Source organism: Eimeria acervulina, genomic scaffold (genome assembly GCF_000499425.1).
Source record: "Eimeria acervulina Houghton genomic scaffold, Eah_scaff234, whole genome shotgun sequence".
Lineage (NCBI taxonomy): Eukaryota > Apicomplexa > Conoidasida > Eucoccidiorida > Eimeriidae > Eimeria > Eimeria acervulina.
In genome coordinates, this window is record NW_013549994.1 from 18,523 (window position 1) to 45,324 (window position 26,802).

Here is a 26,802-nt window from a genome sequence, read left to right on the forward strand (position 1 = left end):
CAGCCCCGGCAGCAGCAGCAGCAACAGCATGAGGCCGAGAGCTGCTTGCAAGGAACTCCAGCAGCGCAGCAGAGACGAGCCAGTGTCTACTGGATGCAGCCTCCGCTGCTGCTGCTGCTGCTGCTTCTGCTGCTGCTTCAGGAAGCTGCTGCGCCGCAGCAGGAGGGCCCCACAGCGCTGCCCACGCAAGACGAATAAACACACGACTGCAGCAGAAGCAGCAACAGCAGCAGCACAAGCAGAGCAGCAACAGCAAGCCTCAGCAGCAGCAACGGCAAGAGCAGCAAAACAAGCAACAAAGCACACAGTAGCTGCTGCAGCAAACCCACAAAAAAGCGCCAGCAACAACAGCAACTGCAGCAGCAGCAGCACCAGCAACAGCAGCAGCAAGAGCACGCACTTGGGGCTGCCTTCGTCTGCTGCTCCTTCTGGTGCAGCTGTTGCTGCATTTGCTTCGTCCTCCTGAGGCAGCAGCACTGCTGCTGCTTCCCGCAGCAGCGCCTCAGCAGCAGCGCCAGCAGCATCAACTGCTGCGGTTGCCTTTGCTGATGTGGCTTCTGCTGCTGCTGCTGCTGAAGACTGCTGCTGCGCATTTGCTGCAGCGTACAGACAGACAGCGAGAGGAACTACTTGATTGGCATGCTGCTGCAGCAGCCGCTGCTGCTGCTGCTGCTGCTCTTCTGCTTCTTCACCCAAATCAGCATCTTGGGCAGCAGCGGCATCCGCTGCTGCTGCTGCTGCCTCTCTCCCCTCCTGCAGCAGCGCAGCACATTCTTGCAACAGCTGCACGCAAAGCTGCTGCTGCTGCGGCCTCTTGAGCAGCAGCAGCGCCATTTGCTGCGCCAGCGAGCGCGCCTGTGCTGCTGCTGGTGCCGATATGAAAGGCTGCTGCTGCAGCTGCTGCAGCAGCTGCAGCAGCTTCGCCGCCACAGCAGCAAGTCTCTCCTCGAGGGGAACTGCCTCCGCCAGCAGCGGCAGAGCCTTCAGTGCCTGCATGCAGCAGCAGCAGCAGCAACAGCAGCAGCAGCAGAAGGGTTGACAGCAGCAACAGGGACGCACGCCAAGCCGAAGTAAAAGGACAGCAGCCGCAGCAGGAGCAATGCGCGCAGCAACAGCAGCAACAGCTACACCAACAGCAGCCGCAGCTTCAGCAGCAGCAGCAGCAGCAGCGCACCTCAACAGCTACGCTGTGGTCATCATCTGCTATGCGCTGCAGCAACAAAAACCCCAACAGACGGAGGCGACTTGCTGCTGCTCTCGCCTCTTCCGTTTGCAGCTCTTGACTGCAGCAATCCTCCTCCGGCTGCTGCTGCTGCTGCTGCTGCTGCTGCTGCTGCAGTGCAGCAGCAGCGGCACGGACAGCCTGCAGCCGCAGCATTGCATCCTCGGAGCCCAGAGCAAAGAGGAGAGAGGCCCTGCTGCTGCTGCTGCTGCTGCCGCTGCTGCTGCGGTTAGCAGCAGCAGGTAGCAGCGGAAGCGGCAAGTTGACGGAGGCCAAGCCTTTAAATGTAGCGGTGAGGAAGAGCTGCAGCTGCTGCTGCTGTTGCTGCTGCTGCTGCTGCGCTGCAATGGTCAGAGCAGCAGGCAGAGCCAGCGGATTGGAAGCATCAAGCCGCTGCAGCAGCTGCTGCAGCAGCAACATGAAGCTCGGCGGGACGCTACAAGACAGTTCGCTGCTGCAGTTGTCGTAGTTGCTGCTGCTGCTGCTGCTGCTGCTGCTCCTACGGTCCCTGGGGCTGATGCTGCTGGCGCCCGTCTCATCGCCGCTGCTGCAGCCGGTGCTGCTGCTGCTGCGTTTGCTGCTGTTGCCATCTTTGCTGCTGCTAGCAGCAGCAGCAGCAGAGAAGGCATCAATGATAGCCAAGGCAATACAAACTGCATGAGGGGCCGCGCCCACCAGCTGCTGCTGCTGCTGCTTCTGCTGCTGCTGCAAGGCGCACAGCTTCAATAAAAGTCTCCGCAACTGCCTGCCCAGAGGACTCATCTCTTTTCCACCTTGCTGCTGCTGCTGCTGCTGCTGCTGCTGCGCCTCTGCTAGCAGCAGCCGCAACGCCGACCGGAAGAGAAGTCCTAAGAGGGCGCGAAGGTCAGTATACCCCCCTAGCAATACCTGCAGCAGTAGCAACAGCAGCAGCAACAGCAGCAGCATCAGTATCGGCAGCAGCAATAGCAGGAGCTACGGCAGCGGCAGCATGAGCACGTCCAGCAGCAGCAAGTGCAGCAGCAGCAGCAGCAGCAGCAACTCACCTGCTGCACTGCTTGAGTCAGTTTCTCGCATTTGCTGAGGAGCAGCAGCTGCTCCCGCTGCAGCAGAAGAAGCTGCTGCTGCTGCTGCTGCGCTACTAGCTGCAGCACCTCAACCATCTGAACGGTTTGCTGCAGCTGCTGCTGCTTCAGCACGGGCTGCAGCACGCAGCTAAAGATCTGCAGCAGCGCTTGCTGCTGCAGCGGCGCCTTGGAGGTGAGTCGGCAGAGCAACAGCAGCATCTGCTGCTGAACCTCGGGGTATACCACAGCTGCAGCAGCAGCAGCAGCAGAGCCCCGCATAGCAATGAAGACCGTCTGCAGCAGCGGCGGCACCAGGCGCCGCAGCTGCAGCAAACTAACAGCAGCAGCAACAACAGCTGAGCCCACAGCGGCAAACAGCCGCAGCAGCGGGGCGTGCAGCACCTGTCCGTCTACAGCAGCAGCAACAGCAGCAAAATTCGCCGGTACTTCGATGCCGCAGCGCTGCAGCTGCTGCTGCAGCGGCTGCAGCGCAGCCGCTGTAGCAGCAGCAACAGCATGCCACGCCCCCCTCTGCTGCAGCAGCAGCCGCTGCATTTGCTGCAGAGATATCGGCCGGCCCATGTGCTGCCGCTGCTGCTGCTGCAGCGGGAACCACGGGGAGTTTTGCTGCAGCTGCAGCAGCAGCAGCAGACGGCTGAACAGCAAATTATCATAGAAAGGCAATGCCAGCAGCAGCAGAGTCTCAGGGTCTCTTGCATGCAGCTTCTGCTGCCGCAGCAGCAGCTCTATGCAGCAGTGCGCCTCCTGTCTGAGAAAGAAGGGAGAGAGGAGGCGGCAGCAAACCCGCAGCTGCTGCAGCTGCTGCTGCTCCTGCTGCAGGGTCTGCTGCTGCTGCTGCAGCTGTTGCTGGTACTCTGCAGAGAAGAGGAAATCAAACAGCTGCAGCAGCGGCTGCTCCTGCTGCAGCACCTCAAGACCTGCTGCTGCTGCTTGCTGCACAGCATGTCGGTCTATTAATACAGCATCTCTAGGGTCGTACATAAAGGAGACAACCCCCCGCTTGCTGCTGCTGCTGCTGCTGCTGCTGCTGCTGCTGGCGCGTTGCAGCTGCAACTGGCGCTGCAGTTCAGACACCATTTTCGCTGCTGCTGATGTTGCTGCTCTGTAGCTTGTCGCTGTGGCTGCTGCAGCTGCAGCTGCTGCTGCTGCTGCTGAGACTCAACTGATACTGCCTTCCTCCTCAACGCAGCAGCAGAAGCAGCAGCAGAAGCGCCTGCTGCTGCTTGGGTGGAATACAGCTGCTAACTTCCGCAAAACAAGTCTCCTGCTGCTGCTGCTGTTGCTGCTGCTATTGCTGCTGCTGCTGCTGGGTCCTAATACTCCCGGTGCAGCAGCAAGTGCTGCTGCTGGAACGACTTTGCTGCTTCTGCTCTTAGAAATATCATCAGCAGCGCCTGCGACAGCGGAGCCAGCAGCAGCAGCAGCAGCAGCTAAGGTTGGGGGGCCCCAGCCTTCCACTGTTGCTGCAGCAACAGATCTGCTGCTGCTCCTGCTGCTGCAGAGCTGCTGTTGCTTGTTGAGATGCGCAGCAAATAATAAGCAGTAAAACCTAATTTGCTGCTCTAAATATGCTAGCTGCAGCAACTGCTGCTGCTGCTGCTGCTGCTGCAGTGTGGGGCTGCAGCAGAAGGCCCAGCGTGGGGCGATGCTGCAGCCGAGACTAAACCCTAAACCCTAAACCCTAAACCCTAAACCCTAGCGGTGAAACTCTCAACCCTAAACCCCAAAAACTGCATTTGAAAGGGCAAACCCTAAACCCTAAACCCTAAACCCTAAACCCTTACATTGAAGACAACTCGATTGCGGGCCCGTACACTGCACGGCTCCGCATTGAAACCCTAAACCCTAAACCCTAAACCCTAATCCCTAATCCCTATATATTAAAAACTAAACCCTACAGCTTAAAGCCTGAGCCATGAACCATGAACACTAAACCCTAAACCCTAAACCCTAAACCCTAAACCCTATACCCTTTATTATTACCTGCGCTCTATACCCATTGAACCCTAAACCCTAAACCCTAAACCCTATTTCTAGGCCCTGAAAAATCAGTTGCCGATACACCCGGAAGTTATTTTATTTTATTTTATTAAGAACGCACTTCCCCAGTGAACAGCGCTGCTGCTGCTACTGCTGCACTTGCTGCTGCTGCTTGCCCCTGCTGCCGGGCTTGCAACTGCTGCTGCTGCTACGATGTGCTGCTACCGTTAGACTCGCCGCTGTTGCTTACAGCAGCTGCAAGCAGATGCTGCTGTTGCTGTAGCAAGCAGCTGCTGCTGTTGCATCTGTTGCTGCTGCTACGGCACTGCTGCTGCATCTGCTGCTGCTGTTGCTGTCACGGCAGCGCTGCTGTGCACGTAAACTGCAGTGTCTATACACTCCAGCCCTTCTAGGCTGCTGCTGCTGCTGCTGGTCTCAGTTGTTGCTGCTGCTGTGCTTGCTGCAGCTCCTCGTAGCAGCCGACAGCAAACTGCTGCCAAACCCCAGGCAGTTGCTGAATTGAAACAAACTAAACGGACTCAGCAGCAGCTGCTGCTGCAGCAGCCACAGCAGCAAGAACATCATTAGCGGCAGCAGCGACACCGGCCAAACGCAGCAGCAGCAGCAGCAGCAGCAACACTGCAAGCAGCAGGGCATCAGCAACGGCTCGCACAGCAGAAGCAGCAGCAGCACTAGCACTGATAGTGTAAGCAGCAGCAGCAGCAGCAGCAGCAGCAGCAGCACCAACGGCAAGCACAGAAACACCACCAACGGCGAGCAATGCAGGAGCAGCAGCAGCTCCTGCTGCTGCTGCAGCACATTTGCTGCTGAGATATGAAGGTGAATTAAAAATTCGTGAGAAGCCAAGGTTGCGATTGTCGTTTGTGCTGCTGCAGCAGCAGCAGCTGCTGCTGCTGCAGAAGCCAACTGCACGGGGTCACCTGCTGTGCTGCTGCTGTGCTGTTGCTGCTGCTGTTGCTGCTACTGTTGCTGCTACAGCTGATTTGTTGCCCCCACAGCAGCGGCCATCGCAGCTGCGGCCAACGCACCAGCAAAAGCTGCAGCAGCGGTTGCAGCAGCAGCTGCTGCTGCAGCAACGGTAGCAGCAGCAGGACCTGGTCCTCCCTCCTTAATACACTAAAGGCAGCTCTGGTTGCTCATGCACCATTTGCTGCTGCTGCAACGAAAGCTCTTGCAGCAGCGTCTCCAGCTGCAGCAGCAACAGCGGAGGCAGCAGCTGCTGCTGCTGCTACGGCATCGTGCTACTCATGCCGATGCTTTTTGGATGGGCGCGAGCCCTCATAGGTAACCTGCAGCAGCAACAGCAACAGCAGCAGCAGCAGCAGCAAAGCCAGCATGAGGCACCAGACGACCAGTGGACGCAAGACTACAACTTCAGCAGCAGCAGCAGCAGCAGCACAGCAGCAGAAGCAGCACAGCAGCAGCAGCAACACAGCAGCAGCAGCAGCAGCAGCTTAATGCCTACTTCGTCGTCACTACTACGGCTCCGACGGCTCTGCTTCCTGTTGCTGCAGCACACGCAGCAGCAGCAGCAGCAGCAGCAGCAGAAGATAAAAAGCTGCAGCAGCAAATCCCACTGGCAGCACCTCAGACCCAACAGCAGCAGCAACAGCAGCAACAGCAGCAACAGCAGCGACAGCAGCGACAGCAGCAGCAGCAGCAGTGGTTCGATAACATCCATCAGCCCTTACTCATCAGAGTCCGAGTCGCTGCTGCTGCTGCTGCTGCTGCTGCTGCTACTGCTGCTGCTGCTGCTGCTGCTGGATCTCTTTTTCTTTTTCTTTGAACTTTTTTTCTTTTTCTCCTTCTTTTGTTTTTTCTTCTTTCGGTCCTTCGACTTTTTGCTGCTCCTAAACACCGCAACACCCAAACGCCTGTTGCTGCTGCTGCTGCTCTTCTTGTTGTTGCTGCTGCTGCTGCTGTTGCTGCTGTTGCTGCAACTGCAGGTGCATATTCTGTCGCACTGCCGCGCCTGCAGCTGCTGCTGCAGCTGCGGCTGCTGCAGCGGTACCTGCTGCTGCTGCTACGCCTGCTGCCGTCCACCCTAAGCCCTAAACCCTAAACCCTAAACCCCAACCTACTTGTGTTTTTTCTTGTCTTGTCTCGTAGGAGAAGCGTCTGCAAGAGAGGGATCAGCAGCAGCAGCAGCAACAACTTCAGCGGGATCGTCACCCCACAACCCCCGCGTAGGTGGGCCCTCCTCCAGTTTGTGCCGCATCCGATTCAAACGCTCCCCTGCAGCAGCAGCAGCAGCAGCAACAGCAGCACCAGCAGCAGCGTCAGCAGCAGCAGCAAGGAGCCGTTGGCGCAAAGCAGCAGCAACAGCGAGGAAGTCAGCAGCAGCAGAAAAGATTGAGAGCAAGGAGAGCAGCAGCACAAGGCCAGCAGCAACAGCAACATTGAAAACAACCGCAGAGATAGCAGCAAACGCAGCAGCAGCAACAGCAGCAGCGACGGCAGCAGCAACAGCACAAACGAGAGCAAGACCAGCAGCAACAGCGACAACAGCAGCAGCCGCAGCAGCAGCAGCACAAACGAGAGCAGGAGCAGCAGCAACAGCGACAACAGCACCACCACCACAACAGCAGCAGCAGCAGCAGCAGCAGCAGCAGCAGCAGCAACAGCAGCAGCAGCAGCAGCAACAGCAGCAGCAGCAGCAGCTCACCGATAAAGGAGTTATATATTTTCGCCAGTGTGGCTCCCTCGCCCTGCTGCTGCTGAATTTGCTGCTGCATCTCCATCGCTCTTCGTTTGTGTATATCGTTGTGCACTTTACAGAACATCTTCAGCTGCATATACACCGCAAAACAAATACGAAGCAACGCTGCTACTGCTGCGGCTGCAGCTGCTGCTGCTGCTACTGCTGCTGCTGTTGTTGCTGCTGTTATTATTGCTGCTACTAAAATTGCTGCTGCTACTGCTCCTGTTGCTGCTGCTGTTTTTGCTGCTGCTGCTCCTGCTGCTGCTGCTGTTCTTCCTGCTGCTACTCCTCCTAATGGTGCTACTGCTGCTGCTACTGCTTTTGCTACTACAACAACTGCTACTGCTGCTGCTGCTGCTGCTGCTGCTGTGACGCACCGTGCAGTAGGGGCAGCTGACGGTGCTGTTGTGGTCTCGGCGCCTCATTTTCGCTGCTGCTTCTTCTGCTGAATCTTCTGCTGCTGCTGTTGCTGTTCTTGCTGCTGCTGGAGTTCTCGCTGCTGCTGCAGTTATCGCTGCTGCTGCTGCTGCTGGTTCTGCTGTGCTTGTTGCCGCTGCCGTCGAAGCAAACGTTGCTGTTTGCTGCTGATGATGAAGCAGCAACAGAAACTACTACCGTGAGCTGCTCTACGCAGCGCTAACCGCCCTATTGAGCTGCTGCTGTTGCTGCTGATGCGACTGCTGCTGCAGCTGCTGCTGCTGCAGGCACCACGTACAGCAGTGAACCTGCTTGCACCTGCCAGAGCCCCGAATGCCGAATGCTGCTGCTACTGCTGCTGCTGCTGCTACTGCTGCTGCTGCTCCTGCTGTTGCTGCGGCAGCGTCACCGGCGTCAAGGACCACCGCAGCACTTGATGCTGCTGTTGCTGCTGCTGCTGCTGCCCGGCCCGAGATCTACAGCAGCGGTGAGGCAGCTGCGAGAAGCTGCTGCTTCCGTACAGCTGTCTTTCTCATGGGGTTTGCTGCATCGATCAACCGTTCCTGCTGCTGCTGCTGTTGCTGCTGCCCCAGACGCTGCTGCGCCTGCTGCTGCTGCTGCTGCTGCTGCGTTAAAAGAGTAGCAGAAACAGACGAGTTCGCCACAGAGCCGCAGATATGCGGCTTTTTTAAGGGGAGCAATCTGCTGCTGTTGCTGCTGCTCAGGGGACTCGAGCAGTATTGCATGCAGCCCCTTGCAGCAGCAGCAGCAGCAGCAGCAGCAGCGGCAGCTGCTGCTGCTGGAGTAGCTTCAGTGCAGTTGCGGTCATGTGCAGCAGCAGTTGCTGCAGATCTACAACTAAATATTCACTATCTCTTAATTGAGGAGCATTTATATCAAAAAAGAAAGAAACAGCGGCAACAGCAGCAGCAGCAACTGCAGTAGCAGCAGCAGCAGCAGCAGCAGAAGGCCAGGCCCTCAGGCCAGCGACTTGAGCAGCAGCAGCAGTGTCTACAGCAAATAAACATTGAACAGAAGGCAGTTTCTTCTACGTGCATCTACTCCCGTTTATGTGTGCAGATTTAGGGTTTAGGGTTTAGGGTTTAGGGTTTGAGGTTTCAGTGTGTGTATGTGGCGATCGCTGAGGCTCTTGCCTTTACGCTCACTGCAGCAACCGAAGAGCAGCAGCAGCAGCAGCAGCAGCAGCAACAACAAGAGCAACAACAATAGAAGTCGCACCAGCAGGCTTAACAACACCTGCAGCAGCAGCACCAGCGGCACCAACACCAGCAGCAGCAGCAGCAGCAGCAATTACCGCAGCTATGATGAGTCCCCTGCACCCTTCTCAAGACGGCGCCACCCAGTTTGCTGCTAACGGCTCAGCGCCTGAGGCTGCAGAAACAGCAGCAGCAGCAGCAGCATCAACGCCAGCAGCAACAGAGGCAGCAGCGAGGCCCGATGACGGTCATGCACGTCCAAAGAAGGGAAAGGATAACAAAGGCAGCAGCAACAACAACAGCAGCAGCAGCAACGGCAGCAGCAGCAATGGCAACAGTAGTAACGGCAGCAGCAGCAACAGCAGCAGCAACACAAGCAACATGACGCCCCCAGCCAACATGTTTGAGGCTGCCGCTGAGAGAATGGAGCAGCAGCAGCAGCAGCAGAAGCAGCAGCAAAAGCAGAAGCAGCATCCGAAGCAGCAGCAGAGGAGAGGAAGCAGCGGCAGCACCAAAAGCAAACGAAGGGGTAGTTCGCAAGCAGACTTGTCGGTGGAGCAGCTGCAGCAGCAGCTGCAGCAGCAACGCGAGGCCTTTGCTGCAGCGCAGCAGCAGCATGAGGAGCAGCTGCAGCTGCTGCAGGAGCGTGAGGAGAGACTCACAAGGCAGGCAACGGGGGCGCTGCAGCGTATAAAGGCATCGCATGCGGAAGCGCTGAAGCAGCAGCAGCAGCAGCACGAGCAGCAGATTCAGGACCTTCAACAGGCACGTTGCTGTTGCTGCTGCTGTCATTGCTGCTGCTGCTGCTGTTGCTGCTGTTCGTGCTGGGGCTGTTGACGGGGTCCTTCATATTGTTGTTGCGTTTTCTTGTGCTGCTGCTGCTGCTTCTGCTGTGGCGGCAACCACACATCTTTATCTGCTTCAGGAGATCAAGGCTCTGCAGCAGCAGCTGGAGCAGGAGAAGCAGCAACGCAATGAGCAGGAGCAGCAGCTGCTGCAGCATCAGAAGCAGCAGCAGGCAAGGCCCTACAGCTGCAGCATTCACGAGATCTTCTGCTGCTTGTTTCTCTCAACCCCCCTTGGTGTTGCTGCTGCTGCTGCTTTTGTTGCTGCTGTTGTTGCTGCTTCTGCTGCTGGATCTTGCGCCCTTCACATGGTGGTGTGTTTTGGCGTGCTGCTGCTGCTGCTGCTGCTGCTGCTGCTGCTGCTGCTGCTGTTGCTGCTGCAGGACTCCACAGCCACTCACGAAGCAGCAGAAAGACAGCTGGAAGAGCTGCAGCAGCAGCACGCGAAGCTGCAGCGGCAGCACACTGCAGCTGAGTACGCCCTTTTGCTGCTGTTGCTGCTGCTACTGCTGCTGTTGATTCTGTCTTTGCTGCGTCTACTCTTGCAGAAAATGTTGGTCTATGTTGCTGTTGCTGCTGCTGCTGCTGCTGCTGCGGCTGCTTCAGGGATGAGCTGAAGACCGCAGCTCAGAAGTGCGAGGCCTTGGCGGAGGAACTGCAGCAGCAGCAGCAGCAGCTGCAGCAGCAGCAGCAGCTACAGCAACAGCAAGAGAAGCAGCTGTTGGAGGCAAAAGACAACCTAATGCGTGTAGGACTTTGTTCAGCTTGGTGCTGCTGCACCTGCTGCTGCGCCTGCTGCTGCACCTGCCGCTGCGCTTGCTGCTGCATCTGCTGCTGCCCCTGCTGCTGCATCTGCTGCTGCACCTGTTGTTGCAAATGCTGGTGCACATGCTGCTGCTTTCTTTCAGGTGACAGAGCAGCACGAGGCCTCTGCTGCTGCTGCTGCTGCAGCACAGGAAGCGAAGCAGCAGATGCACGAGCAGCTGGAGCTGCAGCTGAAGCAGCAGCAGCAGCAGCAGCAGGACATGCAGACCCTTCAGCAGCAGCTGAAGCAGCAGCAAGATGAGGCTGGAAGCCTCAAGCAGCAGCTTCAGCAACAACAGCAGCAGCTGCAGCAGCAGCAAAAACAGCACAACGAAGTTGTTGCCCAGAAACAGCAGCTGGAGGAGCAGCAGCAGCAGTTAGAGCAGCAGCTGAAACAGCAGCAAGATGAGGTTGGAAGCCTGAAACAACAGTTGCAGCAGCAGCAGCTGCTGCAGCAACAGCAGCAGCAACAGCATGATAATGTTGCTGCGCAGAAGCAGCAGCTGGAGCAGCAGCAGCTGCAGCTGAAAGAGCAGCTGCAGCAGCAGCAAGATGAGGCGGAAGGCCTGAAGGAGCAGCTGCAGCAGCAACAGCAGCAGCAGCAAGATGAAGTTGCTGGCCTCAAGCAGAAGCTGCAGCAGCAGCTGCAGCAGCAGCAGCAGGAGTTCGAGCAGGAGCTGAAGCAGCAGCAGGAAGAAACTGAAAGCCTCAAGCAGCAACTGCAGCAACAGCAGCAGCAGCAGCAAGGCCAAGTAGCTGGCCTCAAGCAGCAACTGCAGCAGCAGCAGCAGCTGGAGCAGCAACAGAAGGCTGAGGCTGAAGGCCTTAAGAACCAGCTGCAGCAGCAGCAGCAACAGCAGCAGCAGTTGGAGCAGCAGCTGCAGCAGCAGCAGGAAGAAGCTGAAAGCCTCAAGCAGCTGCTGCAGCAACAGAAGCAGCAGCAGCAAGACCAGGTTGCAGAGCTCGAGCAGCAACTGCAGCAGCAGCAGCAACTGGAGCAGCAGCAGAAGGCTGAGGCTGAAGGTCTTAAGCAGCAACTGCAGCAACAGCAGCAACAGCAGCAGCAGTTGGAGCAACAGCTGAAACAGCAGCAAGATGAGGTTGAAAACTTCAAGCAGCAGCTGCAGCAGCAGCAGAAGCAACAGCAAGAGCAGGTTGCACAACTCGAGCAGCAACAGCAGCAGCAACAGCAGCTGAAGCAGCAGCTTAGGCAGCAGCAAGATGAGGCTGAAGGTCTTAAGCAGCAACTGCAGCAACAGCAGCAGAAGCAAAAAGAGGAAGTTGCTGGCCTTAAGCAGCAGCTGCAGCAGCAGCAGAAACTGGAGCAGCAGCTAAAACAACAGAAGGGTGAGGCTGAAGGTCTTAAGAAGCAACTGCAGCAGCAGCAGAAGCAGCAAGCTGAAGCGGAAGGCCTTAAGCAGCAGCTGGACGAGGTGTGTTGCTGCACTGCTGCTGCTGCTTCTGCTGCTGCTGTAGTTAGGATGCGTTGCGTGTGCTGCTGCTGCTTTGATGCTGCATGAGTGTTGCGGCTGTTGCTGCACCATGGGTAAAGTTGCTGCTGCTCTTGTTTCGCTGCTGCCTTCAGCTCTCACAAAAGCTGCTGCAGCAGCAGGAGGAGTTGAAAAAGAGCAGCAGCGCAGCAGCAGCAGAAGCTGCAGCAGCAACGCAGAAGCGAATTGCAAGCCTTGAGAGCGACCTGGAGTGAGTTTCCGCTGCTGCTGCTGCAGTTGCTGCTGCTGCTGTTGCTGCTGCTGCAGTTCCACCTGCTGCAGCAGCAGACTTGGTGATGCTGCTGCCTTTTACTGCTGTGCTTTGCTTCTCAGACAAGCTCGTGCAGCTGCAAATGCAGCGAGCGCAGAGCGGCACAAGTTGCAGCAGCAGCTGCAGCAGCTGCAGCAGCAGCGCAAGCAGGAGCAACAAAAGGCAGGGGAGGGCGGCACTGGGGGTGAGGCGAAGCAGCAGCTCCGCTGATTGAGGTGTATTGACAGCTAGCAGCAAAGCGAGCGCATATTTATTTGCTAATTCTGCTGCTGCTGCTGTCGTTGCTGCTGCTGCTGTCGTTGCTGCTGCTGCAGGTGAGTGCGCCCCTAGGAAAAAGCCCCAGAGGCAGCAGGCAGCAGCAACTGCAGCAGCAACTGCAGCAAAGGCCAGCAGCGGGCATCCTGCGAATCGGGTGGATGCTCCTTTGAGGTAATTCGCCAGCAGCAGCTGCTGCTTTGCTGCTGCTGCTTCTGCTGCTTGCTGCTGCTTGCTGCTGCTGCGGTTGCTCTGCTGCTTCTGTCGCCTTTACAGTTTTTATGCTGCTTCTAATGTTGCTCGTGCTGCTGCATTTGCTGCTGCATCTGCTGCTGCTGTTGCTGCATGTCTGTGTGGGGTGTACATGCCTAAGAGGCGTGTTGATGTGCAACCTGCTGTTTGCTGCTGTTGCTGCTGCTTCTGCTGCAGGTCTCTGCTGCAGCTGCTGCTCTCCAGCGGCTATGCCCGCCTAGCTGCAGTGTTTTACTTTTTACTTATGAATGCTCTTGTGGTGTTGCTGCTGCGTAGAACAGCCTGCTGATAGACACCTGCAGCAGCAGCAGCAGCAGCAGCACGGGCGCAGATAGCCAGGGATAGCTTGTGCAACAAGCACTGCAGTAACAGCAACAGCAACAGAAGCAACAGGGCTAAGTGCAGCAATAGCAGCAATAGCAGCAACAGCTGCAGCAAGAATAGCTGCAACAGCAGCAAACAATTGATTGGCATTAAGTTTGGCGCCGTGCGGTCTTGCTGTCTTGGAAGTGGCGGTTTAGGGTTTAGGGTTTAGGGTTTAGGGTTAGGGTTTTAGGGTTTTAGGGTTTAGGTATTCGGAACTGAGAGGCTTTGGCTAGGGTTTAGGGCTTAGGGTTTAGAAGCAGCAGCAGCACCGCAGGAGCAGCAGCCTTGCACGGCGTCAATCAGAAGAAAACAGTGCTGCTCGACACTCCGTGTGCCCTGAACTGTATAAACCCTAAACCCTAAATCCTAAACCCTAAAAAAGTCCCCAGAAGGGGGGCCCTGAGGCACCTTCTACCGTCAAGGGTTTAGGGTTTAGGGTTTAGGGTTCGTTAGCTGAGCTCTGTTTAGGGATTAGGGCATAGGGGTGGGGGCTTACGAATTGCGGGTAGGGTTTAGGATTTAGGTTTGAGGGTTTAGGGTTTAGGGTTTACAAGCATAAGCCTGCAGGGCTCTCTGCGTTGGGGCTTTGAGCTCTCAGGCGCGTTAGTTCTTAGGGTTTAGGGTATAGAGTTTAGGAATCAGTATATAAGGTTTTATAGTTTAGGGTTGAGCTGGTTGAGCTGAGGGTTTAGTGTTCAGGGTTTTGGTGTATAGGGTTTTTTTAAGGCGTAGTTGGACTGAGGGTTTAGGGTTTAGGCTGTTAGTTAGGGTTTAGGGTTTAGGGTTTATTACTGCGTTGCTTAGGGTTTAGTTATTGTCTTAGTGTGTAAAGGGTTTCATGGGTTTGTAGCTGCAGCAGCAGCAGAGGTAGAAGTTTTATTTATTGTTGTTTATTTTTAGGGATTAGTTTTTAGGGTTTAGGGTTTAGGGTTTATGGCTGTATGGTGGTATAGGGTTTATTATTATTGCGAGGGTTTAGGGTTTATTGCGGTAAGGGTCTAGGGTCTATTGTTTATTGTAGAGGCATTAGGGTTTATAGTTTATTGTTTTTAATTTGCCTTCTTGAATAAACTTAAATATATCAAATATAATTTAAAAGAGCCACCAATGGGAATCGAACCCACGACCTTCGGTTTACAAGACCGATGCTCTACCACTAAGCTATGATGGCGACTGTCCATCCGGAATCCATAGCGTACACCCTATTTTAGGGTGTACGGTTTAGGGTTTAGGGTTTAGGGTTTAGGTTTTAGGGTTTAAGGTTTAGGGTTTAGATGAAGCGTTTAATTACTTTTTTCTTAACTAGACAGCAGAAGTAAACCATTAAAAATGCTGGGGGTTGAGAGACTCGTTGGCCGTTCTTTCTTCACATCTCGTTCCATACATTTTAATATATTTTATTTATTTGATTATAATTTATTTTATTTTGTTTTGTTTTATTTTATGTTCTTTGTTTTATTTAATATTTGTCTGAATTTGAAGGCGTAGTCTCTCCACACGGAGACAGACAGCACGGGATCAGCTGCCACCCCCCCGCGTTTGAGAGCGGCGTTTTGCTGCAGAGGAATTAATTATATTGTTTGGTTTTGTCTTTTTGTCTTTTTTGTTTATTTTCTCTATCTTCGTACTGCCTTAGGCCCCTGGGCCCTCCAAGACAGACACCCCACAATATAAGACAATACAATAAATAATGTAACAGCAACAGCAGCAGCAGCAGCAGCTGCTGCTGCTGCTGCTGTTGCGGAACGGCTGCTGCCCCTCTGCATCTGTTGCTGTGCCTGCTGCTGCTGCTGCCTATTGGATGGCGCGATACCGTTAGCTAGCTGCAGTTGATGTCTGCTCCAGGTGTATATAAAGCAGCTCCTCGACGCTGCAGCTATCTACGCAGCTAACTACGCAGCTAGCCACGCAACTAGCTACGTAGGTAGCAGAACAGCTAGCAGCACAGCTAGCTACGCAGCTAGCTACACAGCTAGCTACACAATTAGTTATGCAGCTAGCTACATACGGTGTCTGCACCTGTTTTCCGCTCGTGGATTCGCTCTAACATCTCAATAATAATAATAATGTACATTATTATTGTTAAATAATATATCATTATTATTTGGGCTATTAAAGAGAGAATAAAATATACTGCAGCCGGCGGCTCCTGGCAAGCACGAGTTAGCAGCAGCTACAGCAGCAGGAAAAAGCAGCAGCAGCAACCAAAGCAGCAGCAGCAGCAGCAGCAGCAGGAACAGCAGCAGCAGCAGCAGCAGCAGCAGCAGCGTGTGCGCGGTGTCTACATAGTACGAATGAGTATTCTCATATTGCTATACTACAAAAAATATATAAAATATGTATTATATAATATATTAAATATATTAAATAAATATATTTCTATGGTTCGGAGGTTTAAAATTTCTTACAAATAAACCAAATAAAATATTTGTATAAAAAAGAAAATCAACAAAAAACAAAAAAGATGCGGATCCCCTCTCCGCTGTATACTGATTGGCACCTACTGCTGCAGCTGCTGCCGCTATTGCTGCTGCTGCTGCTGCTGCTATTACTGCTGCTTCTGCTGCTGCTATTGTTGTTGTTGCTGCTGCTGCTGCTGCTTATTCCGCGTTAGGTAACAGCCGCCTTCGTTTTGCATCCGTCATTTCATTCGCGGGGGAAGGAGAAGCCTCCGTCTTGAGGCCTTCTTGGGGGGCCTCAGCAGCAGACGTTTCTGCTGCTGCTGCTGTTGCTGCTGCTGCTATTGGTGTTGCTGCTGCTGTTGGTGCTGGTGCTGCTGCTGGTGCTGCTGCTTGCGCCTCTGACCCCGCAGGCGCCATCACCGGCCCCTCTCCGCTGTTTGCGCAGAGGGTTTCTGCTGCAGCAGGAGAAGCGTTTGCTGCTGTTGCTGCTGTTGTTGTTGTTGCTGCTGATGCTGGAGACTGCTGCTTCGTGGCTGGCATGTCCAGCCGCCGGCGGCCCCGCGAGAACCGTTCGCCCTACAGCAAAATAAAAGCAGAACCAGCAGCAGCAGCAGCATTAGCAGCAGCACCAGCACTAACAGCAGCAGCACCAGTACTAGCAGCAGCAGCACTAGCAACAGTGTTCATGCTGCAGCAATAGCAGGAGCAACAGCAGCACCGCTATCAGCACCACTAACACCACCACCAGCAGCAGCAGCAGCAACGCCGCTACAACACCGCTATCAGAACCCGCTAGCAGCACCAGCAGCAGCACCTCAACGAACAAGCACCGCTAGCAGCAGCAGCAGCAGCAGCAGCAGGATTACTTCTTCTTTTTTGAGTTGTCTGATGATTGCTTCTGCTCTTCTTCCTAAGTCTGCTGGCGCTCTGGACCGAAAAAACCAGTCGCCAGTCCAAGTGCTGTCGCGCAGTATCTAAACGCAAACAAACAGAGGCAGCAACAATCCTGCTGCTGCTGCTGCTGCTGATCCTGCTGCTGCTGCTGCTGTTGCTGATCCTGCTGCTGCTGCTGCTGCTGTTGCTGCTAATGCTCCTGCTCATGCTGCTCCTGCTGCTGCTACTCCTGGTGCTAATGAATGCTCCTGCTGCTAATGCTCCTGCTGCTGTTGCTGCTGCTGCAACAACGCTAGCAGCAACAGCAGCACTATCACCAACACCAACAGCAGCAGAAGCATCGGCAGCAATAGCAGCAGCACCACCGGAAGCAACAGCAGAAGCAGCAGCAACCGCAACAGCAGCAGTAGCAGCGGCAGCAAAGGCAGCAGCAGCAGCAGCAGGGCGAAGGTTGCTGTATATTATGGGTTTTACCTGGCTGCGGAGTTTCTCCCAATTGCCGTAGCCTAAAATACACCCAAAGACAGCAGCACAATGTCAGATACCCCCAACACTTAGCAGCAGCAGCAACAGCAGCAACAGTACGAGCAGCAGCAGCAGCAGAAGCCGCAGCAGGATGTGGACGCAACGGCAGCAGCAGCAGGAGCAATCGAAGTTATTTCCGCAACAGAAGCAGCAAAAACGTAATCAGCACACTGGAAGCAACAGCCGCTGCAGCAGCAGCTACAGCAGAAGCTGCAGCAGCAGCCACAGACGCACCCACAGCAGCAGCAACAGCAACAGCCACAGCCACAGCCACAGCAGCAGCAGCAGCAGCAGTCACAGCAGCAGCCACAGCCACGACCACAACGACAGCAGCAGCAGCAGCAGCAGCAGCAGCATCCGGAGCAGCAGCAGGAGCAGCAGGAGTTGTTAGTGTACCTAGTAGGGTGGTGAGGTTGAGGACGAAGATGTCTTCTTCTTCAGCGAAGAAGGACTTCGACTTCGTAGCAGCAGCAAAATTCACTGGAAGACGCCGCCACGGGAAATCACTTTGCTGCTGGCGTCTCACAATTACCTGCAGCAGCAGCAGCAGCAGCAGCAACAACACAGCAACAGCATAAGAAGCAGAACGAGCAGCAGCAGTACGAGCAGCAGCAGTACAAGCAGCAGCAGCAGCCGTATGAGCAGCAGCAGCAGCAGCATCTCTATATATAACATTATAAAATGGCTACAGCAGAAGAGGGGGCAACACTAATTGCGTTTGCGCTGCTGCGCGTCGCCTGCTTTCTATAATTTTCTTCTTTGAATGAACGCCTCTCCGTATTCTTTAAATGATAATATATATAATATAATATATACAATAAAATATAACAGTTATATATACATATATACAAATATATACTGTACTTATTCTGTAATATATATTGAATATGTGTAATATATATTTTCTACAAGGGTAGTCCACTGAAACTGTGAATTATTGCATTTTACTTACATCACATAAATATAAATAAATTAATTAACTAATTAAAATAGATAAATAAATAAATAAATAAATAAATAAATAAATAAATAAGATATAATATGCAAAAGACACAGCACTTCCGGTTTGCTCGCCTGTTCTAACTCACATCTTTGAGCGACTGCCTCTCCGTCTTACACTTTACTAATGAATAAACAGCTAATAAATAAATAAATAAACAAATAAATAAATATATATATATAAATGTATATAAAGAAGAGAGTTTGACGGCTGTTACTTGTTCTAGTTCTCTTCTTCTTTGAATGACTGCCTCTCCGTCTTGTATCTTTTTCAGCAATTTCCGCCAGTCGCTCAATTCCTCCAGCCGACTCCAAAAGACGGCGGCGTATCGCCGGACGTCGTCCAGCGATTTGCCCTCCACCTCCGTCGCAATCCGCTCCAAGTCCCAACGCCCGTACATCTCACAGCCCCTGCATGCATGCATATATATATATATATATATATATTAGTGTATAAATGGATAATTAAATAAACACAATATAGACATATATATATACATGTTTATATGTATATATATGTATATATTATGAATAGTAAACATACAAACAGAATGTAGGCATATATATGGAGTAAGTGTCAAACAAACAGACAGAAAGGGCAGACATATACATAAATATATATATATATAGGTATATATATATATATATATATGCATATATATTTGCATATATATATATATATAGATGCATATAGGTTGTTTTGCTACAGAAGGAAAAGAAAGACAGAAACAGATAGACAGAGAAAGAGAACAGAAGGATAGACAGAAAACGAGTAAAGGAGAAAGAAAGACGAAGAGATTTAAACAAAAAGCAAACAAAGAGAACAAAGAAAAATATATCATCGCAGCTGTCTATACACCTGACGAATGCCAGCAAATCTCTCCTGGCCCATCCCCTAAAGCCCTCTGCAATTAATCTTTTTCTTTCTTCTTTTTCTTCTTCTGTTAGGGGCCTGCTGCTACCCTGAGATAAACTCCACTGCACATCAATCGCCTGCAGCTCTTCAAGTCGCTCTCTCTGGTAAAACTGCCACTCCTGCAGCAGCAGCAGCAGCAGCAGCAGCAGAAGCAGCAGCAGCAGCAAATGAACACAAGAAGCAGAAGCAGCAACAAAGAGAAAGAAGGACAAGCAGCAGCAGCAGCAGCAGAGGAACAGAGGCAAAGGAAAAGCCAGCACCAACAGCAGCAAAACCAAGAGGAGCTGCAGCAGTAGCAGCAGCAACAGCAAAAGGAGTTGCTGTAGCAGCATCAGCAACAAAGTGAGAAGAAGCGAAAGGAGCAGCAGCATTCCTTTTCGGTGCTTCGTTTGCTGTCGCCAGACAGACAACACCCAAAGCCTGCTGCTGCTGCTTCTGCCCCTTCAGTTTTTGCTGATGCTTCTGCTGCAGCAGCAACTGCTGCTGCTCCTTTTGCTGCTGCCTGTCTTTATGTCTTTTATCTCTTTCTTCCTCGCTCATCTGGCTGCGCCTCTTCAATCTCTTCTCTGTCTCTGTCTGTCTGTTGCACTCCGTCTCTTCTTCTCTGTAGCTATCTCTTTCTTTATCTTTATCTACTTACGTCTTTCTAAATCTCTCTCCTTCGCTCTTTATATATTTGTTTGTTTGTTTGTTTGTTTATTTGTTCTGTTTATTTCTTTTTGTGGTTTTCTTCATCTCACCTGCATAGTAGGCAGCTTGGGTATCCTGGGGATATGAGCGGGTTTGCTTCTCTCTTTGTTGTTTTGCTGCTGCTGCTGCTGTTGCTGCTCTGCTGCTGCTGCTGCAGCAGCATCTTTATAGCTGCCGCGCAGCCTTCTGCGGCTGTCTCTCTCAGCAGAAGCAGCAAGCTGCTCCTGTGCGATTGCTGCCCAGGCTTCTCTATCTGCTGCTTTTCTCTCTTCAGGGTAGCAGAGGTCATCTGCTTCGTAGAGGCTGCTGCTGCTGCTACTGCTGCTGCTGCTGAAGTCCAGCAAAGAACGCCGCACTTGCTGCTGCAGCATCGCATGCATCTGCTCCGTGCGCTCCTGCCCTCTGCAGCAGCAGCAAACAGCACCACCACAGACACCAACAATGCAGCAGCAACGGCAGCACCAGCACCAGCACCAGCAGCAGCAACAGCAGCAGCACCAGCAGCAGCGAGACAACGATCTGTTGATCGCCTGGGTGGATAATAAAGCGGGATGAGAGCAGCAGCAAATGAAGATATTATGTCTGGCTAATGCATAAATCTTTATGAATATCTTTTCTTCTTTTTTTATTCTTTTTTATTCGTTTTTATTCTTTTTTATCTTTTTTAATTCTGTTTCGTCCCTCTTTATTCTTGATTATTTTTTTATTCATTATCTTTATTCTTTTTATTCTTTTTTATTCTTTTATACCCTTTTAATTCTTTACTATTCTTTACTATTTTAAATTATTGTTTATTATTTTAATTAATTTATCTTGCATGCTTGATATACCTGGCGAGTATCGCGTCGAGCTCTTCTTCAGTGAGTTCGTTTTGCTGCGCCGGCTTGAAGATGTGCTCAGCCCCAAACTGAACCATCTTCAACAGCGCACTCGCACTCATCTCCGGCTGCCGCTGTCTGCCTTCGTGCAGTCGCCCCTGCTGAATTACTGCGGTGTCTGCACGTCCGTATGCAAATATCAATACAAATATAAATATATTTCATTTGCTTCATTTGCATTTGTTATGCAAATGCAAATGAAGCAAATGAAGCAAATGAAGGAAATGAAGCAAATGCAAATACGGCAGCAGCAAATGCAGCAGCAGCAAATGCAGCAGCAGCAAATGCAGCAGCAGCAAATGCAGCAGCAGCAAATGCAGCAGGAAATGAAGTAGCAGTAGTGAAGTAAGAGGTTGCTGACCGAGTTGTAGTTTTAAGTTTGCTCTTTCCAGCACTTTTTCTTCGACTGTGTGTTCATGGATCAAACGATAAACATTCACTGCCCGCTGCTGCCCTGAACGCAAACAGAAGCAGCAGCAGCAGCAGCATCATCATCATCAGTAACAACAGCAGCAGCAGCACCATAACCACCATCAGCAACAGCACCACCACCACCACCAGCACCACACACAGCACCAGCAGCAGCAGCAGCAGCAGCAGGGGGAGGAGGAAATAAAGAAGAAAGCGAAGTACCGATTCGATGAGCCCTATCCATAGCCTGCAGGTCTGCCTGTGGGTTCCAATCTGAATCGTAGATGATGACTGTATCAGCAGCAGTTAAGTTTGTGCCTAGACCGCCAGCGCGTGTAGAGAGAAGAAAGATATGTATATTTAAGCTGCTGTTATTGAAAGCAGCTATTTGCTTCTCTCTTTCTTCCGTTGAGGTGCTGCCATCTAATCGACAATAACTGAAAGACCTAATGCGACAGTAGTCTTCTAAAATGTCTAACATGCGAGTCATTTGGCTGAATAACAGCACTCTGCTACCCCCAGCTATTAGCCGCTGCAGCAAACAATCGCAAAAACGCAGCTTCCCGCTGTTCAATATCACGTGCTCGCCAAACGGGTCTTCGCCTTCCGGCTCATAGCCTGAACAAAAGCATAAACAAGCATAAGCAAATGCATGCAGTTATTCATATTAATCTTTACTAATATAAATGTTTACTAGTATGAATTGTAAATGCAAATCTATTTTACTTGTAAATGTAAATATATTTACTTTTATAATATAACAGACAAGGCTATTTATTTATTTAATGCATATATATGCTGCTCTCGCTGGCGGTGGCCGGAGCTCGTCTCGTAGCAGCATCAGCAGCAGCAGCAACAGCAGCATCAGTATCAACAGCAACAACACAAGCAGCAGCACCACGGGCAGCAGCAGCATCCAGTAGCGTCAAAATCTGCAGCAGCAGCAGCAGCAGCAGCAACAGCAGCAGCAGCAGATATTTCCTACCTTCGAAGAGATACGGGTGGTTGCAGGCTTTGCGCAGCTGCACCGCTAAATTGCGGAGCTGCGATTTGCCGCAGCCCTCGCCGCCCTGCAGCGCCGCCACATTCTTCGTAAGCAGATCCCGGTATAAAGTACGCTGCATCGCTGCAGCAGAAGCAGAAACAGAAGCAGCAGCAGCAGCAACAAGCACGCACTTTGGGGTGAAGGGCGCTGAATCGATGCAGCAGGAAAAGCAGCAGCAGCAACGTCATAACGCCGTGCAAAGCCCGCTGCGCATCTGCAGCTGCAGCTGCAGCTGCAGCAGCAGCTGTAGCAACAGCAGCAGCAGTAGCAACAGCACAACGCGACTAAAGGGTACCAGCAAAAAGATCTGTCTCTGGCTGCGCCCGCAGGGTTTAGGGTTTAGGGTTTAGGGTTTTTGCAGTACCTGAAAGGGGCACGAAGCAAATAACTTCTTTCTTTGGAGGCATCTCCTGCAGCACGTCTTTCTTTACTCGCCTGCAGCAGCAGCAGCGACAGCACCAGCACCATCATCAATGGAAACAGTAGCAGCAGCAGCAGCAGCAGCATCAGTAGCAGCAACAGCATCAGCAGCATCAGCAGCATCAGCAGCATCGCCAGCATCACCCGCGTCAGCATCATCATCATCATCATCATCATCATCATCAGCAGCAGCAGCAGCAGCAGCGGCAGCAGCAGCGGCAGCAGCAGCAGCAGCAGCAGAATGGACCTAAGCATGAAAGGCCTGAGTATCCTGTGGAGTCTGTTAACAATCGCCAGATTTCTTTCTTCGATTTGCTGCTGCGTGAGCGCCACCCCCTCCTCATCTGTTGCAGCATTTAAATCGAACAAAGACAAAAAATCTTCGCCAGATTCAAACAACTGCGGCAGCAAAAAATGCAGCAGCGCCCATAACTCCCTCAGGTTGTTCTGCAGCAGCACAACCACACACAAGCAGCAGCAGCAGCAACAACAACAACAAATGTGTCAGGCAAAGCTTCAGCCTCCTTGTAGGCAGCACCTCTAGCCGCACCTTGTGCTGCTGCTGTATTAACAGCAGCAGCATAGCAACAAGCAAATGCAGCAGCAAAGTAAACCCCAATGGGGTATCTCGCGGCAGCAGTCAATAGGCGCGCTCCTCATTCTTCTGTTTAACTAGACGGGAATCGGCTGCTGCTGCTGCTGCTGCTGCTGCTGTCGCTGCTGCTGCTGCTGCTGCTGCTCGCAGTCCTACCTGCAAAGGCGTTCCCGTTAGCAGCAGCCGATATTTCGATGAGAACTGACGAACAGTTGTAGCCAGCTTCCCTGCAGCAACAGCAGCAGCAGCAGCAGCAATAGCAGCAACAATAGCAGCAGCAGCACCACCACCACCACCAGCAGCGCCAGCAGCACCACCAGCAGCAGCACCACCACTAGCAGCACCACCACCACCAGCAGCAACAGCAGCAACAGCAGCAGCAGCAGCAGCAGCAGGATGCTTACCTGCTTCATTTTTAATTCTGTGTGCTTCATCGATGATGATATACTGCCACTCAATTTGCCCCAAAATATTTTTCTCCGCCATCAACATTTCGTAAGACGCAACGACGACGCTGACAGTCTCAGGCACAGGCTCCTCCTCTTCTCCTTCCTGCTGCTGCTGCTGCTGCTGTTGCTGCTGCTGCTCCTTCTCCTGCTGCTGAGGCTGCTGGTGGTGCTGGTGTTGCTGTTGGGAGGCTTCTTCGTCGCCGTCGTCCTCCTCTGCAGGCTCTTCATCTTCCCGCTGCTGCTGTTTGCTGCTGCTGCCGCTGCTGTTGCTGCTGTTTCGTTCAAGCAGCGGGCTTTGTGCCCTGCTCCTAGCTGCTGCTGCTGCTGCAGATTGCCGTTGCTGCTGCTGCTTGCGGCTCTGGTACTGCTGCTGCGTCTCTTTAACAAGCTTGCATGCGAACAGAAGGTGGTGCAGCAGCCTCTTCCTCTTCTCCTTCTCTCCTAATATCTTCACGGCGCCCAAAGACGGGCAAAACCGACGCAACTCAGCCATCCAGTTGCCTGCAGCAGGAACAACAGCAGCGGCAGCAGCAAGAGCAGGAACAACAGCAGCAGCAGCAGCAACAGCAGCAACAACAGCAGCACGGAGATGGAGTAATGCAGCAAGGAAACCATAAAGGGGATCCCAAGAGCAAAAACAAGCAAAAGCAAACAAAGACAAACAGAAACGCAGCAAACGAGGCAGGAGCATCAGCAGCAGCAGGAGCAGCAGCACCAACAGCAGCAGCTGGAGCAGCAACAGCAGCAGCACTAGCAGCAACAGCAACAGCAACAGCAGCAGCACAAGCAGCAGCAGCAGCACGAGCAGCAACAGCAGCACGAGCAGCAGCAGCAGCACGAGCAGCAACAGCAGCAGGATGTCTGACCGATGGTGCTTTTAGGTGCGAGTATAAGGTGCGGCCCTTGGATATGTTTATATTCCTGCAGATAGCCTAAGAAGGCAATCGTTTGATACGTCTTCCCAAGCCCCATCTCGTCTGCTAAGAGGCCGCTCAGACCCTTTGCATGCAGACGCGCCAGCCAGCGCAAGCCCTCTACTTGGTGAGGCTTAGGGGGCAGCAGCACGCAGGAAGGTACACACACTTCTGCTGCTGCTGCTGCTGCCGAGGCTGCAGACACAGGTACGCCTGCTGCTCCTGCTGCTCCTGCTGCAGCCCCGCACTCCCCATCTTCGTCCTCCTCCCCTTCCTCATCCGCTACGCTACTTGTCCAACGACCCCCACGACGACGCCTGCTGCTGCTGCTGCTGCTGCTGCTGCTGTTTTTTTCTTGTTCTTGGGAGTCATCCTGCTGCTCTAGTTCTTCTTCGCCTTCGAGCTCCTCCTGCTGCTGCTGCCGCCGCCGCTGCCGCTGCTGTCGCTGCTGCTGCTGCTGCTGCAGCAGCACCTGCTGCTGCTGCTGCAGCTGCTGCAGCTCCCTCAGCTGCTCGCCTACGTCTCTCGACGGGTCATATCTGCCGCTGCAAATCAAATCCAGGAAGCGCTCTCCGTGCTGCAGCAGCAGCAGCAGCTTCCCGCTCTTTGCTTTACTACTCCCACCCTCTCCTCCCTGGGCCTTGCCAGACATGCCAGCCATCCTGCTGCTGCTGCTGCTGCTGCTGCTGCTGCTGCTGCTGCTGCTGCTGCTGCTGCTGCTGGGGCTGGTGGTGCTGCTGCTGCTGATGGTTCGGCTGAGCTCCTGCGCATGCTGCTGCTCATGCTGCTGCTATTGCTGCTGATGATGATGAAGAGACTGCTGTGCTGCTGCCAGCTGCACACCCACGAGGGTAATAGGAGCCGTAATTGCTGCTGCTGCGGTTGCTGCCGTTGCGGTTGTTGCTGCTGCCCGTGCTGTCACCGCTGCTGTTGCTGCTACTGCTGCCGATGTTGATAGATGTGCTGCCTCTATAAGTCAGCTGCATCGCTGCTGCTGCTGCTGCTGCTGCTGCGGCTGCTGCTGTTGCTGCTGCTGCGGCTGCTGCTGTTGCTGCTTCTGCGGCTGCTGTCGTTGCTGCTGCTGCGGCTGCTGCTGTGGAGGCCGTGAGCAAAGGTCTACAAAAAGAAGGCAGCATGAAGCAGCAGCAGGAGCAGCACTGTTGCTGCTGCTGCAGCAGAACTGTTGCTGCAGCAGCCAAATGCTACTTGCTTATCTTATCCGTTGCTGCTGCTGCTGTTGCCCCTGCTGTGATTTCTGCTGCTATAGCTTCTGCTGCCGCAGTCACTACCGTGCAGCAGCGGCAGCAGCAGCAGCGGCAGCAGCTGCTGCAGCAGCCTCTGGGTAATCAGCTGCAGCAAAAGCCCCACGGGCCACTCGATTTCGTGTGCGGCTCTAAAAAGGGAGTTCCTGCTGCTGCTGCTGCTGCTGCAGCCGCGGCTGCTGCTGCTGCTGCAACCAGAGGTACTAGCTGAAGCCGCAGAGACACCGCCCTCTGTCGCGTCTCCTCTAAACCCTAAACCCTAAACCCTAAACCTTTAGACTTCCACCCTAAACCCTCGGGTGGAGAGACTGTGGCCTAAACCCTAAACTAAAACCCTCAGCTCTAAGGCCGGTGTTTGCTTCATTAGAGCGTTCTTCCTAACAACTAAAAAGAAAAGATAATTGCTGCTGCTACTGCTGCTGCTGCTGTTGCTGCTGCTGCTGCTGCTCCTGCTCGAGCCGGCTGCTGCTGCCAGCAGCAGCCCCCGGTTACCGGCTCACTGGGGCCTCCCGTTGTTGTTTGCTGCTGCATGCAGCTGTAGGCGTTTAGAATGAAAATAAATAAATAAATAAATACTTCAGTAGCAAAATAACTTAATTTTTCATCGACTGCTGCAGTAACAGGGCGCAGACAGCGCAGCAGACAGACACAGAGATGCAAGGCGGGCCCCCCAGCAGTCTTCTTCCTGCTGCTGCTGCTGCTGCGCTCTTCCAGCTGCTGCTTCTACCGCTACACGTGCTTCTGTTGCTTTATTCCTCTTACTTCTGCTGCGGCTAACCCTGTTGTTGTTGCTGCTGCTGGTGCTGGCTCAGGTGCTGCTGCTGCTACTGCTGCTGCTGCTGCCGTTTCCCGGTAGGAGACTGCTGCTGCTTGCGCAGTTTGTGCTTCTGTGGTTGCCGCTGCTCTTCCTTTGCTGCTGGCGTAGCATTTACTTCTGGTGTCGCAGCTGTTGAAGCACTGCTGCTGCTGCTGCTAGTGAGTCTGCTGCTGCTGCTGCTGCTAGCGTCGTCGTTGCTGCTGCTGCTGCTGCTAGACCGGCTATTAATGCATTGACCTCCGCAGAAAATTTATCAGCAGGGAAAAGGAGACGGTCTGCAGAGGGAGAAAGTGCAGTCTGCGGTGTACGCACAGTCAGGCAGCAATACACTACATACACTACCCCACTTTGCTGTTGCTGCTGCTGCTGCTGCAGCACAGCAGTGGTAACAGCGCAGCAGCAGACCCTCAGCAGGAGCACAGCTGCAGCAGCACCGCAGCTACACAGCGACGGTGGTACTCTGAAGCAGCATCTCTGCAGCAGAAGCTGTGGCAGCAGCAGACCAGCACCAGCCTTCAAGTTGCTGCTGCTGCTGCAGCGGGAGAGTCCTTTCATTTGTATGGTTTTGTTGTCTCCTCATTCTTCGGCTGCGGGCAACGGAGTGTACAGACAGCCCTAAAGAAAAGTGCGTAGACAGCCCGTCGACGTATATATATATATATATATATATATATATA

At 53.2% G+C, this 26,802-nt stretch overlaps 5 protein-coding genes across 5 annotated transcripts in view; 2 read left to right on the forward strand and 3 right to left on the reverse strand.

Moving 5' to 3' along the window:
• EAH_00027340 (hypothetical protein, conserved) overlaps positions 1 to 3,366 on the reverse strand; it is a gene marked incomplete at both ends in the record, with an annotated part of 11,273 nt that extends 7,907 nt beyond the window's left edge. The window contains 4 exons of the mRNA XM_013396414.1: positions 91 to 206; positions 401 to 990; positions 1,175 to 2,110; positions 2,248 to 3,366. Of these exons, the coding sequence (XP_013251868.1) occupies positions 91 to 206; positions 401 to 990; positions 1,175 to 2,110; positions 2,248 to 3,366 (2,761 nt within the window). The remainder of the gene's footprint in view (positions 1 to 90; positions 207 to 400; positions 991 to 1,174; positions 2,111 to 2,247) is intronic.
• A 2,177-nt stretch (positions 3,367 to 5,543) lies between these two features.
• On the forward strand, positions 5,544 to 8,638 carry EAH_00027350 (hypothetical protein; the record flags this gene model as incomplete). The annotated part of the gene is made up of 3 exons (XM_013396415.1): positions 5,544 to 5,955; positions 6,400 to 6,965; positions 8,531 to 8,638. 3 exons carry the CDS (start codon positions 5,544 to 5,546, stop codon positions 8,636 to 8,638), a joined length of 1,086 nt encoding a protein of 361 aa, XP_013251869.1.
• A 92-nt stretch (positions 8,639 to 8,730) lies between these two features.
• EAH_00027360 (hypothetical protein) lies at positions 8,731 to 13,141 on the forward strand (the record flags this gene model as incomplete). Its single annotated transcript, XM_013396416.1, has 8 exons — positions 8,731 to 9,394; positions 9,864 to 9,945; positions 10,077 to 10,218; positions 10,379 to 11,707; positions 11,860 to 11,975; positions 12,098 to 12,219; positions 12,350 to 12,464; positions 13,114 to 13,141. 8 exons carry the CDS (start codon positions 8,731 to 8,733, stop codon positions 13,139 to 13,141), a joined length of 2,598 nt encoding a protein of 865 aa, XP_013251870.1.
• A 2,367-nt stretch (positions 13,142 to 15,508) lies between these two features.
• Positions 15,509 to 18,129, reverse strand: EAH_00027370 (SNF2 super family, related; the record flags this gene model as incomplete). The annotated part of the gene is made up of 4 exons (XM_013396417.1): positions 15,509 to 15,886; positions 16,253 to 16,710; positions 16,901 to 17,261; positions 17,947 to 18,129. The coding sequence occupies 4 exons, from the start codon at positions 18,127 to 18,129 to the stop codon at positions 15,509 to 15,511; spliced, it is 1,380 nt and encodes a 459-aa protein (XP_013251871.1).
• Positions 18,130 to 19,375: 1,246 nt separating this feature from the next.
• EAH_00027380 (SWI/SNF-related matrix-associated actin-dependent regulator of chromatin, putative) lies at positions 19,376 to 24,707 on the reverse strand (the record flags this gene model as incomplete). The annotated part of the gene is made up of 11 exons (XM_013396418.1): positions 19,376 to 19,736; positions 20,165 to 20,330; positions 20,574 to 20,666; positions 20,846 to 20,941; positions 21,140 to 21,241; positions 21,609 to 21,749; positions 22,033 to 22,103; positions 22,336 to 22,535; positions 22,762 to 22,910; positions 23,088 to 23,633; positions 23,999 to 24,707. 11 exons carry the CDS (start codon positions 24,705 to 24,707, stop codon positions 19,376 to 19,378), a joined length of 2,634 nt encoding a protein of 877 aa, XP_013251872.1.
• Positions 24,708 to 26,802: the final 2,095 nt, after the last annotated feature.